A 16,357-nucleotide genomic window follows, 5' to 3' on the forward strand; every position below is an offset into this window, starting at 1 on the left:
ACAATAAATATTTAGTTAAATACATTTTTTTTATTATTTTCAAACAAAATTCGTTGTAACGTTTAAAAAACATTTATAGAAAATAATACAAATTTATTGCTGTAACTGCAACAATAATAAACCAATTTATAATTTTTGTTTTTTATAACAATTTTATTACTCTCGTTTATTTCCTGTTCTTTCATATTTTTTCTGCTATTTTGGAGTTAAGAGTTAATAAAAAAGAAAAACATATTTTTATTATTTTCCATATTTTGCAGTTTAATACAACGTGATACGAGACCCACACCAATTATCAATTGTCGCATGGGCAGTGGGAAACACACGAGAAATGCATCGCCAGCACCTGATCATCGTACAGAGGCACGTTTACGCATCGATCCGAAAGTGTTGGTATTTGTAGAGACAACGTATTCAGGATTGGGACGTGATATTGCAGAATTACTTGTTTACAATCGAATAAAGTAAGTAAAACATGAGACAAACAATAGAAAATATTTTATTTATTTTTTCATTTAATTGGTTTTTAAATGCCAAAAGTGTTTTGGGGATTTGTACATAAATACATACATACGTTTGTAGTTACAATTACCTGAAATATTTTGGTAGAGTTTATTGGTAATAAAATATTTTTTATTTACATATTTTAATTCCGCTTGAATTCAGAGGGGAGAGACCTTTAGGCGCCCACTTAATTTTATACTTGATTGATTAATTTCTTTTTATTATCAACATTATTTCATAATTATAGTCTCAATTGTGGTTTATAATGGAAACGGAAGCTGTTACTTTTTTCTTGTGTATGAATATTTATTTAGGTTTTTAGTATTTGTAAATTTGTACATAAATAAAGGCCTCAAAGGATTTATTGCAATAATTATTTTGCGGCTGTTTTAGAAAAAGAGGTGTAAGGTGTCGTTGTATTTGTATTTATTTAACTCTGTTTGTGGTTATAGGTTTTTGTGACAAATTAAACATACAAAACCTGGTCAACCTCTATATTCAGTACAAAGTACACTTTCAAATGTAATTGGTCAAACAATGTTTACAAAACAACAACAAAATAAATGAACATTATTAATGTTGTTGATGTGGAGTCATTAATTTTCCTAATGTCAAGCATTTTTTCTAAACAAAATGTTTGTTCAACCAGACAGTAAACTAAAACAAATTTATTCATTTATGTAGAAACTTTTCTATTAATTCTCTTGGTATAGAAAATCAAAAAAAAAACAAAAACTCTTTTCTCTTTCGTTATATTTTTATAGAAAAATTTCGAGAAAATTTCAAATAAAAATCTCTTTTTTAGAAAATTTTCTAGAGAATTTTCATTTTTATAGAACATTTTCTAAAAAATTATCCTTTTTATATATTCGAGAAAATTCTCTTTTTATAGAAAATTCTCTTTTTTATAGAGAATTTTCGAGAAAATTTTTCTTTTTATAGAAATTTTTCGAGAAAATTCTTCTTTTTATAGAATATTTTCGAGAAAATTCTTCTTTTTATAGAACATTTTCGAGGAAATTCTTCTTTTTTATAGAAAATTTTCGAGAAAATTCTTCTTTTTATAGAAAAATTTAATTTTATGGAAAATTTTTGAGAAAATTCTCCTTTTATAGAAAATTTTTGACAAAATTCAGCTTTTTATAAAAAATTTTCGAGAAAATTCTCCTTTTTATAGAAAATTTTCGATAAAATTCTCCTTTTTCTAGAAAGTTTTCGATAAAATTCTCCTTTTTATAGAAAATTTTCGATAAAATTCTCCTTTTTATAGAAAATTTTCGATAAAATTCTCCTTTTTATAGAAAATTTTCGATAAAATTCTCCTTTTTCTAGAAAATTTTCGATAAAATTCTCCTTTTTCTAGAAAATTTTCGATAAAATTCTCTTTTTATAGAAAAATTTCGACAAAATTCCCTTTTTATAGAAAATTTTAGAAAAAATTCTCTTTTTATAGAAAATTTTTGAGAAAATTCTCCTTTCATAGAAAATTCTCTTTCTATGGAATATTTTCGAAAAAATTCTCCTTTTATGGAAATTTTTTGAGAAAATTCTCTTTTATGGAAAATTTTCGAGAAAATTCTCCTTGTTATAGAAAATTTTCGTGAAAATTCTCTTTTATTTAGAAAATTTTCTAGAAAATTCTCTTTTTATAGACAGTTTTCCAGAAAATTCTCTTTTTTATAGAAAATTCTCTTTTTATGGAAAATTTTCGAGAAAATTCTCTTTTTATGGAAAATTTTCGAGAAAATTCTCTTTTTATGGAAAATTTTCGAGAAAATTCTCTTTTTATGGAAAATTTTCGAGAAAATTCTCTTTTTATGGAAAATTTTCGAGAAAATTCTCTTTTTATAGAAAATTTCGAGAAAATTCTCTTTTTATGGAAAATTTTCGAGAAAATTCTCTTTTTGTGGAAAAATTTCGAGAAAATTCTCTTTTATGGAAAATTTTCGATAAAATTCTCTTTTTATGGAAAATTTTCGAGAAAATTCTCTTTTTATGGAAAATTTTCGAGAAAATTTTCTTTTTATGGAAAATTTTCGAGAAAATTCTCTTTTAATGGAAAATTTTGGAGAAAATTCTCTTTTTTTTTTTAGAAAATTTTCGAGAAAATGCTCTTTCTTATAGAAAACTTTCGAGAAAATTCTCTTCTCTATAAAAAATTTTCGAGAAAATTCTCTTCTCTATAGAAAATTTTCGAGAAAATTCTCCTCTCTATAGAAAATTTTCGAGAAAATTCTCTTCTCTATAGAAAATTTTCGAAAAAATTCTCTTCTCTATAGAAAATTTTCGAGAAAATTCTCTTCTCTATAGAAAATTTTCGAGAAAATTCTCTTCTTTATAGAAAATTTTCGAGAAAATTCTCTTCTTTATAGAAAATTTTCGAGAAAATTCTCTTCTTTATAGAAAATTTTCGAGAAAATTCTCTTCTTTATAGAAAATTTTCGAGAAAATTCTCTTTTTATAGAAAATTTTGGAAAAAATTCTCTTTTTTATAGAAAATTTTGGAAAAAATTCTCTTTTTTATAGAAAATTTTGGAAAAAATTCTCTTTTTGTATAAAATTTTTGAGAAAATTCACTTTTTATATAAAATTTTCGTGAAAATTCACTTTTTTATAGAAAATTTTCGATAAAATTCTCCTTTTTATAGAAAATTTTCGATAAAATTCTCCTTTTTCTAGAAAATTTTCGATAAAATTCTCCTTTTTCTAGAAAATTTTCGATAAAATTCTCCTTTTTCTAGAAAATTTTCGATAAAATTCTCTTTTTATAGAAAAATTTCGAGAAAATTCCCTTTTTATAGAAAATTTTAGAAAAAATTCTCTTTTTATAGAAAATTTTTGAGAAAATTCTCCTTTCATAGAAAATTCTCTTTCTATGGAATATTTTCGAAAAAATTCTCTTTTTATGGAAATTTTTTGAGAAAATTCTCTTTTATGGAAAATTTTCGAGAAAATTCTCCTTGTTATAGAAAATTTTCGAGAAAATTCTCTTTTATTTAGAAAATTTTCTAGAAAATTCTCTTTTTATAGACAGTTTTCCAGAAAATTCTCTTTTTTATAGAAAATTCTCTTTTTATGGAAAATTTTCGAGAAAATTCTCTTTTTATGGAAAATTTTCGAGAAAATTCTCTTTTTATGGAAAATTTTCGAGAAAATTCTCTTTTTATAGAAAATTTCGAGAAAATTCTCTTTTTATGGAAAATTTTCGAGAAAATTCTCTTTTTGTGGAAAAATTTCGAGAAAATTCTCTTTTATGGAAAATTTTCGATAAAATTCTCTTTTTATGGAAAATTTTCGAGAAAATTCTCTTTTTATGGAAAATTTTCGAGAAAATTTTCTTTTTATGGAAAATTTTCGAGAAAATTCTCTTTTTATGGAAAATTTTGGAGAAAATTCTCTTTTTTTTTAGAAAATTTTCGAGAAAATGCTCTTTCTTATAGAAAACTTTCGAGAAAATTCTCTTCTCTATAAAAAATTTTCGAGAAAATTCTCTTCTCTATAGAAAATTTTCGAGAAAATTCTCCTCTCTATAGAAAATTTTCGAGAAAATTCTCTTCTCTATAGAAAATTTTCGAAAAAATTCTCTTCTCTATAGAAAATTTTCGAGAAAATTCTCTTCTCTATAGAAAATTTTCGAGAAAATTCTCTTCTTTATAGAAAATTTTCGAGAAAATTCTCTTCTTTATAGAAAATTTTCGAGAAAATTCTCTTCTTTATAGAAAATTTTCGAGAAAATTCTCTTCTTTATAGAAAATTTTCGAGAAAATTCTCTTTTTTATAGAAAATTTTGGAAAAAATTCTCTTTTTTATAGAAAATTTTGGAAAAAATTCTCTTTTTTATAGAAAATTTTGGAAAAAATTCTCTTTTTGTATAAAATTTTTGAGAAAATTCACTTTTTATATAAAATTTTCGTGAAAATTCACTTTTTTATAGAAAATTTTCGAGAAAATTCTCTTTTTTATAGCAAATTTTCGAAAAACTTCTCTTTTTATGGAAAATTTTCGAGAAAATTCTCTTTTTGTAGAAAATTTTCGAGAAAATTCTCTTTTTATAGAAAATTTTCGAGAAAATTCTCTTTTTTATAGCAAATTTTCGAAAAACTTCTCTTTTTATGGAAAATTTTCGAGAAAATTCTCTCTTTATAGAAATTTTTTGAGGAAATTCTCTTTTTGTAGAAATTTTTTGAGGAAATCATTTTGTAGAAATTTTTTGTGAAAATTCTCTTTTTATAGAAATTTTTAAAGAAAATTCTCTTTTTATATAAATTTTTTAAGAAAATTCTCTTTTTAAAGAAAATTTTTGAGAAAATTCTCTTTTTATAGAAAATTTTTGAGAAACTAATTTTTAATAGAACACTTTGGAGAGAAAATCTCTTATAAAGAATTTAATAAAAATGTTTTATTTTATAAGAAACATTTAGAAAATGTTCTCTTTTTAATGATGATATTTTGCATTTATACAAAATTTTACCAACATTTTTCTTTATAAAATCTAGTTCTTTAAACACAATTCTTTATTATGTCTGTTCTATTGCATATCTTTTGTATTTTCCTGGAAAAAAGTTCAAAACATGTGACCCTTTTAATAACTGCAAAAACTAAGTAAGATGAGGGTCTTCACTTTTATTGACTTAAAAAAAACCAACATTTGACTGGAGAACATTGTGCCAAATATGTAACACCATCTGATGCTGTTGTAATGACATGATATTTAACATTTTACAACTTGTTTAACAGCAGCATGGCAGTCAAAATGCACGTAACACTGATGTACATACTAAGACAATATTATACTATCATACCCAAACCCGACCTTATAAGAGTTGTAGGTGTTGTACACTACTTTTGTTCATAATAATCGGATAAATTGTGTTGTCCTTATGGTGTTTTTTCTTATTACAACCAATTACTAACACCAGCTTTTTTTCTGCAGACATTTATGAAAAACGTTTGGGTGGTAGAAAATGGTCGTTTATGGTCAGTCAACAGTATGATTGTCAGTGAAAAATTAAAACAAAGAAATATGAAAAAACCATCCGATTAGTTCGGATAATGGTGGTATATTAAAAAAAGTTTCCACGATGTTGAAGTTGAATTTGGTTTTAATCCCTAGTTTAAGACTTTTATAGAAAATTTTCTTTTTTAAAACAAAGAAATATGAAAAACCCATCCGATTAGTTCGGATAATGGTGGTATATTAAAAAAGTTTCCACGATGTTGAAGTTGAATTCGGTTTTAATCCCTAGTTTAAGACTGATTTGTAATAGTCAAACTTTTAAAGAAAATATGATCTTGGATTATGTTACATGATCCGGTATATCCGATTAGTGGTCCTTTGTTTGAGTTTTTAAATATATTTAAAGCATTTTAAAACAGTTCTTCTTCTTTCGCTTTGATTTCATAATTGGTATTGGAGGGATATACAAAGTGTTTAAATATTTAACATTATATGTGTGTGTAATATGTACGTGTATAAATTTCAACGTTTTAAATCAGTGGTGGGCATAAAAAGAACTTAACATAAATATTTCTTCTGTACTTTTAAAACCCTACTAAATCTCGGTCTATATTCGTCCACTTATATCTACAAGTGACGTTCACTGCTCTACATATACATTTACTAATTTCATGTGTAAGAACGTCGCTGAAAATCTGTGTGTATTTGTATAAATGTATGTGTTTATAATACTGTCGTTTCAATATAATTAGGTTGCCGTTTTACATTTTAATTAGGTAAATTAGTTAAAAGCATTCTCTTCAAACTCTCACTCTCTTCCACTACCACTCATCCGCGTTTTTCCAAATGGTTTTCTTTTATACATTATGTTTTTCCCTTTTTTGTTTGTTGTTGTCGTCGGAAAATATGAATTTTCTTGTTGGCTGAGTTTTTCCAGCGAAAATTGCTGAGGTTTTTTTTTTTGTTTACCAGCAAATATTTGTTTCCTGCGTTTACTTCTCTTTCAACGCTTGCATTTAAATATTCTCCTTGTAAATTGCTGTAGAACTGTGTAAAATATTTTTTGTTTGGTAGTTTTGCCTTTTTTCCCCCTGATTTCATTTTCTTTTTGGTTGTCATTTATTTCTATTTCTTAATTTCATATTTTGGTGTTAGATGTTAATTGAACTAGAGAATTTCTATTACCACGACAACTTCTAAGTTTTGTGTTGTTAAAAAGGAAATTTAAATTGAACTTTTGGCGCACTCTCTAGATCTGTGGTTTTGTTAAGAACTAATTGAATTAAGAATATTTTCGAAGATGGCAAAGTAATATTGTTATTACACAAGTAATTTAAAATACTTATTAATATTACAGAAAATTGTTGAGAAAAATCACTTTTTATAGACAATTTTTGAGAAAATACTTTTTTTTATAGAAAATTCTCTTTTTTATAGAAAATTTTCGATAAAATTCTCTTTAAAAAAAAACTCTTTTTTTATAGAAAATTTACGAGAAAATTGTCTTTTTATAGAAAATTTACGAGAAAATTCTCTTTTTTATAGAAAATGTTCGGGAAAATTCTCGTTTTTATAGAAAAGTTTTGAGAAAATTCTTTTTTTTAGAAAATTTTAGAGAAAATTCTCTTTTTTTTAGAAAATTTTCGAGAAAATTCTCTTTTTTTTTGAAAATTTTCGGGAAATTCTCTTTCTTATAGAAAATTTTCAAGAAAATTCTCTTTTTTATAGAAAATTTTCCAGGAAATTCACTTTTTTATAGAAAATTTTCCAGAAAAATTTTTTTTATTGAAAATTTTCGAGAAAATTCTTTTTTTATTGAAAATTTTCGAAAAAATTCTCTTTTTATAGAAAATTTTCGAAAAAATTCTCTTTTTTATAGAAAATTTTCGAGAAAAATTCTCTTTTTATATAAAATTTTCGAGAAAATTCTCTTTTTATATAAAATTTTCGAGAAAATTCTCTTTTTATAGAACATTTTCGAGAAAATTCTCTTTTTATAGAACATTTTCGAGAAAATTCTCTTTTTATAGAACATTTTCGAGAAAATTCTCTTTTTATAGAAAATTTTCGAGAAAATTCTCTTTTTATAGAAAATTTTCGAGAAAATTCTCTTTTTATAGAAAATTTTCGAGAAAATTCTCTTTTTATAGAACATTTTCGAGAAAATTCTATTTTTATAGAAGATTTTCGAGAAAATTCTCTTTTTATAGAACATTTTCTAGAAAATTCTATTTTTATAGAAAATTTTCGAGAAAATTCTCTTTTTATAGAAAATTTTCGAGAAAATTCTCTTTTTATAGAAAATTTTCGAGAAAATTCTCTTTTTATAGAAAATTTTCGAGAAAATTCTCTTTTTATAGAAAATTTTCGAGAAAATTCTCTTTTTATAGAAAATTTTCGAGAAAATTCTCTTTTTATAGAAAATTTTCGAGAAAATTCTCTTTTATAGAAAATTTTCGAGAAAATTCTCTTTTTATAGAAAATTTTCGAGAAAATTCTCTTTTTATAGAAAATTTTCGAGAAAATTCTCTTTTTATAGAAAATTTTCGAGAAAATTCTCTTTTTATAGAAAATTTTCGAGAAAATTCTCTTTTTATAGAAATTTTCGAGAAAATTCTCTTTTTATAGAAAATTTTCGAGAAAATTCTCTTTTTATAGAAAATTTTCGAGAAAAATCTCTTTTTATAGAAAATTTTCGAGAAAAATCTCTTTTATAGAAATGTTCGGGAAAATTGTCTTTTTATAGAAAATGTTCGGGAAAATTGTCTTTTTTATAGAAAATGTTCGGGAAAATTGTCTTTTTTATAGAAAATGTTCGGGAAAATTGTCTTTTTTATAGAAAATGTTCGGGAAAATTGTCTTTTTTATAGAAAATGTTCGGGAAAATTGTCTTTTTTATAGAAAATGTTCGGGAAAATTGTCTTTTTTATAGAAAATGTTCGGGAAAATTGTCTTTTTTATAGAAAATGTTCGGGAAAATTGTCTTTTTTATAGAAAATGTTCGGGAAAATTGTCTTTTTTATAGAAAATGTTCGGGAAAATTGTCTTTTTTATAGAAAATTTTCGGGAAAATTGTCTTTTTTATAGAAAATTTTCGGGAAAATACAATTTTTTATAGAAAATTTTCGGGAAAATTCTCCTTTTATAAGAAAAATTTAGGGAAAATTTTCTTTTTAATAGAAAGTTTTCAGGAAAATTTTCTTTTTAATAGAAAGTTTTCGGGAAAATTCTCTTTTTAATAGAAAATTTTCGGGAAAATTCTCTTTTTAATAGAAAATTTTCGAAAAAATTCTCTTTTTATAGAAAATTTTCGAAAAAATTCTCTTTTTTATAGAAAATTTTCGAGAAAATTCTCTTTTTTATAGAAAATTTTCGAGAAAATTCTCGTTTTTATAGAAAATTTTCGAGAAAATTCTCTTTTTTATAGAAAATTTCGAAAAAATTCTCTTTTTTATAGAAAATTTTCGAAAAAATTCTCTTTTTTATAGAAAATTTTCGAAAAAATTCTCTTTTTTATAGAAAATTTTCGAGAAAATTCTCTTTTTTATAGAAAATTTTCGAGAAAATTCTCGTTTTTATAGAAAATTTTCGAGAAAATTCTCTTTTTTATAGAAAATTTCGAAAAAATTCTCTTTTTTATAGAAAATTTTCGAAAAAATTCTCTTTTTTGTAGAAAATTTTCGAAAAAATTCTCTTTTTTATAGAAAATTTTCGAAAAAATTCTCTTTTTATAAAAAATTTTAAGAAAATTCTCTTTTTTATAGAAAATTTTCAAGAAAATTCTCTTTTTTATAGAAAATTTCCAAGAAAACTATCTTTTTTATAGAAAATTTTCAAGAAAATTCTCTTTAAAAAAAATTTCCAGAAAATTCCGTTTTTTATAAATAAATTTCAAGAAAATTCTCTTTTTATAGAAAATTTTCGAAAAAAAAATCACTTTTTATAGAAAATTTCCGAAAAAATTCTATTTTTATAGAAAATTTCCGAAAAATTCTCTTTTTATAAAAAATTTTCGAGAAAATTATTTTTCTTATAGAAATTGTTTGAGAAAATTCTCGTAAAATTCTTTTTCTTATAGAAAATTTTCGTGGAAATTCTATTTTTATAGAAAATTTTCGTAAAAATCCTCTTTTTATAGGAAATTTTAGAGAAAATTCGTTTTCTTATAGAAATTGTTTGAGAAAATTCTCGTGAAAATTCTTTTTCTGATAGAAAATTTTCGAGAAAATTCTCTTTTTATAGAAAATTTTCGAAAAAATTCTCATTTTATAGAAAATTTCCGAAAAAATTCTCTTTTTATATAAAATATTTGTGAAAATTCTGTTTTTATAGAAAATTTTCGAGAGAATTCTCGTTTTATAGAAATTTAAAAAAATAAAATAATTTTTTTTATAGAAAATTTTGTGAAAAATTGTAATTTTATAGAAAATTTACAAAAAATTTTCTCTTAAAAAATTTTCAATTTCTAGTTCTGTAGAACATTTTGTGATTTTCTTTTCTTAATATCTTTATTCACTGTACTGTCATTCTTTATTCATCCTTTATCCATATATGAGACAGCAGCTACCATTTCGAGCACTTTCAGACACATTAAATTTGCTTAAAAGTGTTTAAAATTTTATTAATAATATTACTTTCTTGTACAAAAGACAGCTACATACAGAGTGCTGTTGCTCATTAAAAATTGCGAACAATAATGAGACAATATATTTTACACACTCCTGCTCCTCCTTACCACTACATCCTCATACCTACTCCATTTGCAACAACCAAAAATAAATCTTTCTTCAAAACTGAAATATACACATCTTACACAACTAGTGATACACATCCATAAACATGTTCGCGTATTTTGGTAAATTAACAAGGTTTTGTTAAAAAAATCTTAAGAATTTTTCTTTATCATCCTTGCAGATTCCTAAATAAGAAAAGAGGGATAAGAACTTAAAGGGAAAAAAATTCAATTTCCTTATTTTTTTGTTTTTTGCTTACAAGATAAAGTTGAAAAGCGTAAAAAGTGTCGTTTAACATTGCGTATGAAATATTTTGTAATAAAAAAGCTAAAAATGACAACCTTTTACAAAAAAAAATAAGCAAAAAAAACCATGTTTGATATTGATGTCATAAAACAGTGTTCATAGAATTATTGTAGGAAAGGGAATGATAACAAGCTGCCACCCTCTGCTAGAGTGTTTGTGTATTTATAGCTGCTGTTCACTCTTGCTGATTATCGTCAATTTAAATGACATCAATAATAAGGGAAAATTGTATAAAATTGATTAGCTGACAATCCATTTTTGAACACGCAACTCATAAAATTTGGCCAAAAATAATAAAAAGCCAACACTTTCACAGTTGGATAGATGGATGGAAGGATGGATGATTGGCTAGAGCGTGCTAAATATAATGAAATAGTGTAACGTTTGGTGTTCTGCTATTTTTAGACAACATTCACCTGTTGGGAAATGTAAAAGTTAAGCATAAAGTTGATTTTAAATGTTGAATATAAGGTAATCGTTAGAAATTTTACAAAGAAATTGGAAATGTTAACGGTTTTTCGAAGAATTTTAGCCAAAGAATACAAAATATGTAATTTTCTACTAGGTTCGAAAATTCGATCATAAATTCGAAAATTTATTAACAATGGAATAATATTATTTAGAGTATCGAGATAATGAATAAAAATCATCTTAATTTTGTCAGAATTGTAATTATTTTCGAATTTCGAACATTGAAATTTCGAAAAAGAAAATTAAAATTTTTAAACATTTTTGAAACATTTTTAGTAAATAAGTAAAATTTGATTAAATTATTAATTTATTATGATTTTTTGTCCATGTTCGAAAATGAGAAATTAAATTATAAATTTCGAAAATTTTCGAGAAAATTCTCTTTTTTAGAAAAATTTCCAGAAAATTCTCTTTTTATATAATTTTCGAAAAAAATCTCTTTTTTAGAAAATTTTCGAGAAACTTCTATTTTTTAGAAAATTTCCCTGAAAATTCTCTTTTTATAGAAAGTTTTCGATAAAATTCAATTTTTACAGAAAATTTTCGAGAAAATTCTCTTTTTTTAGAAAATTTTCGAGAAAATTCTATTTTTATAGAAAATTTTCGATAAAATTCTCTTTTTATAGAAAATATTCGAGAAAATTCTCTTTTTATAGAAAATATTCGAGACAATTCTCTCTCTATAGAAAATATTCCAGAAAATTCTCTTTCTATAGAAAATATTGGAAAAAATTCTCATTTTATAGAAATTTTCGAGAAAATTCTCTTTCTTATAGAAAATTTTCGAGAAAATTCTCTTTCTTATAGAAAATTTTCCAGAAAATTCTCTTTCTTATAGAAAATTTTCCAGAAAATTCTCTTTTTTATAGAAAATTTTCCAGGAAATTCTATTTTTAAAGAAAAATTTCCAGAAAATTCTCTTTTTTATAGAAATTTTTCCAGAAAATTATCTCTTTTTATAGAAAAATTTTCGAGAAAATTCTCTCTATAGAAAATTTTCGAGAAAATTCTCTCTATAGAAATTTTCGAGAAAATTCTCTCTATAGAAATTTTCGAGAAAATTCTCTCTATAGAAATTTTCGAGAAAATTCTCTCTATAGAAATTTTCGAGAAAATTCTCTCTATAGAAATTTTTGAGAAAATTCTCTCAATATTCGAGAAAATTTTCCGGAAAATTCTCTTTTTGTAGAAAATTATCGAGAAAATTCTGTCTCTTTTTTATAGAAAATACTCTTTTTATAGAAAATTATCGACAAAATTCTCTCTCTATACAAAATTATCGAAAAAATTCTCTTTTGATAGAAAATTATCAAGAAAATTCTCTCTCTATAGAAAATTTTCATGAAAATTCTCATGAAAATTCTCTCTCTATAAAAACTATTCGAGAAAATTCTCTCTCTATAGAAAATATTCGAGAAAATTCTCTCTCTAGAGAACATTTTCGAGAAAATTCTCTTTTTTTTAAAAAATTTTCGAGAAAATTTAGCTTAAAAGCGCTATTTTAGAAGAATTCTCAACCTTCTCCTAAATTTGGCAGCCTAACTTCATTAAATATCCACAAATCCTTAAATAGTATTGCAAATTTTTTTCTGATTGCATTAACAACTTTCTTTGTTTTCAACATGTGTTTCAAATAATTTTGTATGTCATGTTTTGCCACACACGATTTACAATTTTTTTTAATTGATGAACTTAATTCCTTTGCATCCAGAAACTTTATTTTCAAAGAAATTTTCCTCTTTAAGCAAATTGTTTCTAATTAAAAACATTTGCATCTAAACTTCAACAAGCTCGAATTCATTAATATTCCTAGTGGGCGATTTCTAACTTAGCTAACGAATAAAAAAGTTTCTGTTTCCTTTTTTGAAATTTTTACACGCAAATATTTGTTACTTTTTGGTAAGAAAGTACGTAACGCACACACACATGTGTGTGTGTGCACTCATACACATGGAAAAACTTGAACATATACTTATTCCAGCAACATTGTTGTTTTTAATGTGCACCTTCCAGACACATTTTTGCCCGATTTCGACCTTTGTTGCCTCTCTTTAGGCTTTTTATAGCAGAGAGAAATCATCACTTAAAGGGTCTCAAAATAATCTATCGTAAAACTAATCATCACCTTAATTCAGTGATCTATCTAAGATAGACACTAATCTACTTTAGTATCTCCGAGTAATGTAAACTTTTGTTCTTTCCCTCTCTCAAATAACGAAAGAGAGCTCTCTGCATATCACTGTTTTACTGTCTCAATGTAATTTAGCAAGAAGTCAGTCAATATTTAAGTGCCTCTCAGTAATCTATAGAGGTGAAATTTTTTTTGTATGGTTTTAATTATCTCTACTCTATGTTATTTATCCTACATTAATTGTAGGTAAATTACTATTTCGGGACATTCTACCCGATCCACAGGGATTTTTAAACTGAACACGCAAACACATGTACATACGTATGTATATGACTATGTGTATAAATTTGTACTCTGAACTTTGTTGTACAATGTTCCATATGTATGTTTTGTGATACCCATTCTGCAATTTTTTCGTCTGACATTTCTACTCTACTACATACATATATACATGAATCTATAGAAATTTGGTTAAATTCTGTCACAGAACCAAGAACGAAAAAAAGGGGCAAAAAATAACGAATTGTGTAAAATTGTGATTGCTTTATTGGTTGGAAAATTGTAAGCTGGCAACAAATTTTACTATGATTTTCATTCTTTATGTCGTTTTCTTTTTTCTTTAACATTTTTTTATGTTCTGCTGATAAAAAAAATAGGCAATACAAGTTTAAATTGTTACCCCCAACCAACCAATCCGACCCCCTGCTAAGAGTTTCTTTTGGTAAAAGGATTTTAACTATAAACAAAATGTTGTGAAGGCATCATATCACTAGTAATTTGTATTGACTGATAGACAGACATGTGTATGTAGTAGTATTGAAGTTATTTTTATATTTTCTTTTCTCTATAGTAGGCTTTTACATTTAAATTTATACTTATGGATATCAGCTAATTGGAAACATTATTATTTGTGCTGACTATTTTGACTTTTCATTGGTTAAGACAATATGCTTGACGTTATTTTAACTTTATAGCCTGTAATTAGATTTAATCACATATGCATGCATATATATTTTTTTTGTTATATCTTTCGGAAGGAAAAAAGATATCTTATGAAAACCCTGAATTTACACATGACTTGTATATAAGAATGCAAATTGAGATATTTTTGACCATTCAGTAAGATGCATAAAAGTAATCAATTTTAAATGATAATAATTAAGCATTTCCTATCATACTTTACTCTATAGTCAAGACTATAGACTACTCTATAGTCAAGACTATAGACTACTCTATAGTCAAGACTATAGACTACTCTATAGTCAAGACTATAGACTACTCTATAGTCAAGACTATAGACTACTCTATAGTCAAGACTATAGACTACTCTATAGTCAAGACTATAGACTACTCTATAGTCAAGACTATAGACTACTCTATAGTCAAGACTATAGACTACTCTATAGTTAAGGCTATAGAGTACTCTATAGTCAAGACTATAGACTACTCTATAGCCAAGACCATAGACTACTTTATAGTCAATACCATTGACTACAGTAGTCTATAGTCAATACCATTGACTACAGTAGTCTATAGTCAGGACTTTACACATGTCTATAGTGAAGAATATAGCCTCTATAAAACTGTGGTCTATACTTGACTATAGCCTGGTATATAGTCAAAACTGTGGTCAATACTTGACTATAACCTGATCTGTAGCCAAGACTATTGGCAAGTCTATGGTCAAGACTATAGCCTAGTCTATAGTCAAGACTATAGCCTTGTCTATAGACACTGTAGCCTTGTCTATAGTCAAAACTATAGCCTGGTCTATAGTCAAGACTATAGCCTTGTCTATAGTCAAGACTATAGCCTCTATAGTCAAGTTTACAGCATATAGTCAAGACTATAGCCAGGACTATAGCCTGTTCTATAGTTAAGACTATAGCGTGGTCTATAGTTAAGACTACAGCCTGGTCTATAGTCAAGACTATAGCCTTGTCGATAGTCAAACTATAGATTGATCTATAGTCAAGACTATAGCCTGATCTATAGTCAAAACTATAGCCTTGTCTATAGTCAAGACTATAGCCTGGTCTATATTATTAAATTATAATAAATCCTTTAAATGAAATCCTTCTTAAGCCTATAGGTCATAAACTCTTAAAATGCAACGAAAATTTAGCAACACTACTACATTGTTGCTGCAAGTATTGTATAATATTTATGTAAATCACTGTTTTCATCCCTGGCCTCCTGCGTCTATGTCCTTATTTACATACATCATTTGCATATGTATTTGTAATAGCAGATTTATTTACTTGAACACATACATATACATACACAACGAAAATTGCTTAATTAAAGGCATTTTGCCTTTGGACTTTCCGTTTCCGTTATTTCTTAATTACTTTTAGTTTTTTCGGGGGGTGGGGCTATTTAACATTAAATGGTAAAATAAAAATCTTTTACTTAACACATACTTATGTAGATTTGTATATATGTATGTATGTATATGGTGTAAGTTAAAATTAATATGTACTATATGTGTATTCAGGCATATATTTGATTATGTGAAATGTTTACAAATATACATATGCACATAATTGTTTACATATGTGTTAAACATGCATTAGACGGGTACTTAACTTTACGAAGAAAAGCTTTTATTGGAATTTATGTCTATTATTGGACACACATAGTTACTTGATATTGATTGGCGGTTAATTAAAGGATTCGATTTTTTCTAATATGTCTAATAAAAATGTTTGAAGCTACTTAATTTTGATATGCTTCTTTTAATAAACTTACTTAACACATTCGTAAGTAGTATGTGTAAACATACACACCTATGAACATACATAAGTATATGTATTTAGGTAATATACATACATATGTATGTATAAGTATGTATGTTTTCATTTATTGCCACTTATTTGTATGCAAAACGCCTGAGCTAATAATTGTTGCTGCAATGTGTACTTTGCTTCTTGTTTCCATACAAAGTTTTATATTTTTTCTTTTTTGTGTTTTAAGCCTAAAATGCCTCAAAAACTTTTTGATCAAATTTCTTTTATCAAAACTTAATTTTAGTTTAGTTTCTGCATTTGTTTGTTTATTCTTTAAAATCGCTTTTATTATTTATTAGTGGGCCCAGGGATAATTTATTCATGAAAATATTACTCATACAACTTGTAGTACAGTTTATCTTTATTTTGATTTAGATACTACAACTTTTTTCTAAATATTGTGAAATCCGCTTTATACACTAGACTATAGACGAGACTATAGACTAGACTATAGAATAGACTATAG

The 16,357-nt window shown here is 25.1% G+C and overlaps 1 protein-coding gene across 1 annotated transcript in view; it reads left to right on the forward strand.

Moving 5' to 3' along the window:
• Positions 1 to 260: 260 nt before the first annotated feature.
• The window catches only part of LOC119613721 (bifunctional heparan sulfate N-deacetylase/N-sulfotransferase-like), a gene marked incomplete at both ends in the record, with an annotated part of 38,720 nt that continues 22,623 nt past the window's right edge, over positions 261 to 16,357 (forward strand). Inside the window, one exon of the mRNA XM_037969761.1 lies at positions 261 to 464. Coding sequence (XP_037825689.1) covers positions 261 to 464 — 204 coding nt within the window. The remainder of the gene's footprint in view (positions 465 to 16,357) is intronic.

Source organism: Lucilia sericata, unplaced genomic scaffold (assembly GCF_015586225.1).
Source record: "Lucilia sericata isolate MDLA Ls3-8-SP2 unplaced genomic scaffold, ASM1558622v1 Contig002262F_arrow, whole genome shotgun sequence".
Lineage (NCBI taxonomy): Eukaryota > Metazoa > Arthropoda > Insecta > Diptera > Calliphoridae > Lucilia > Lucilia sericata.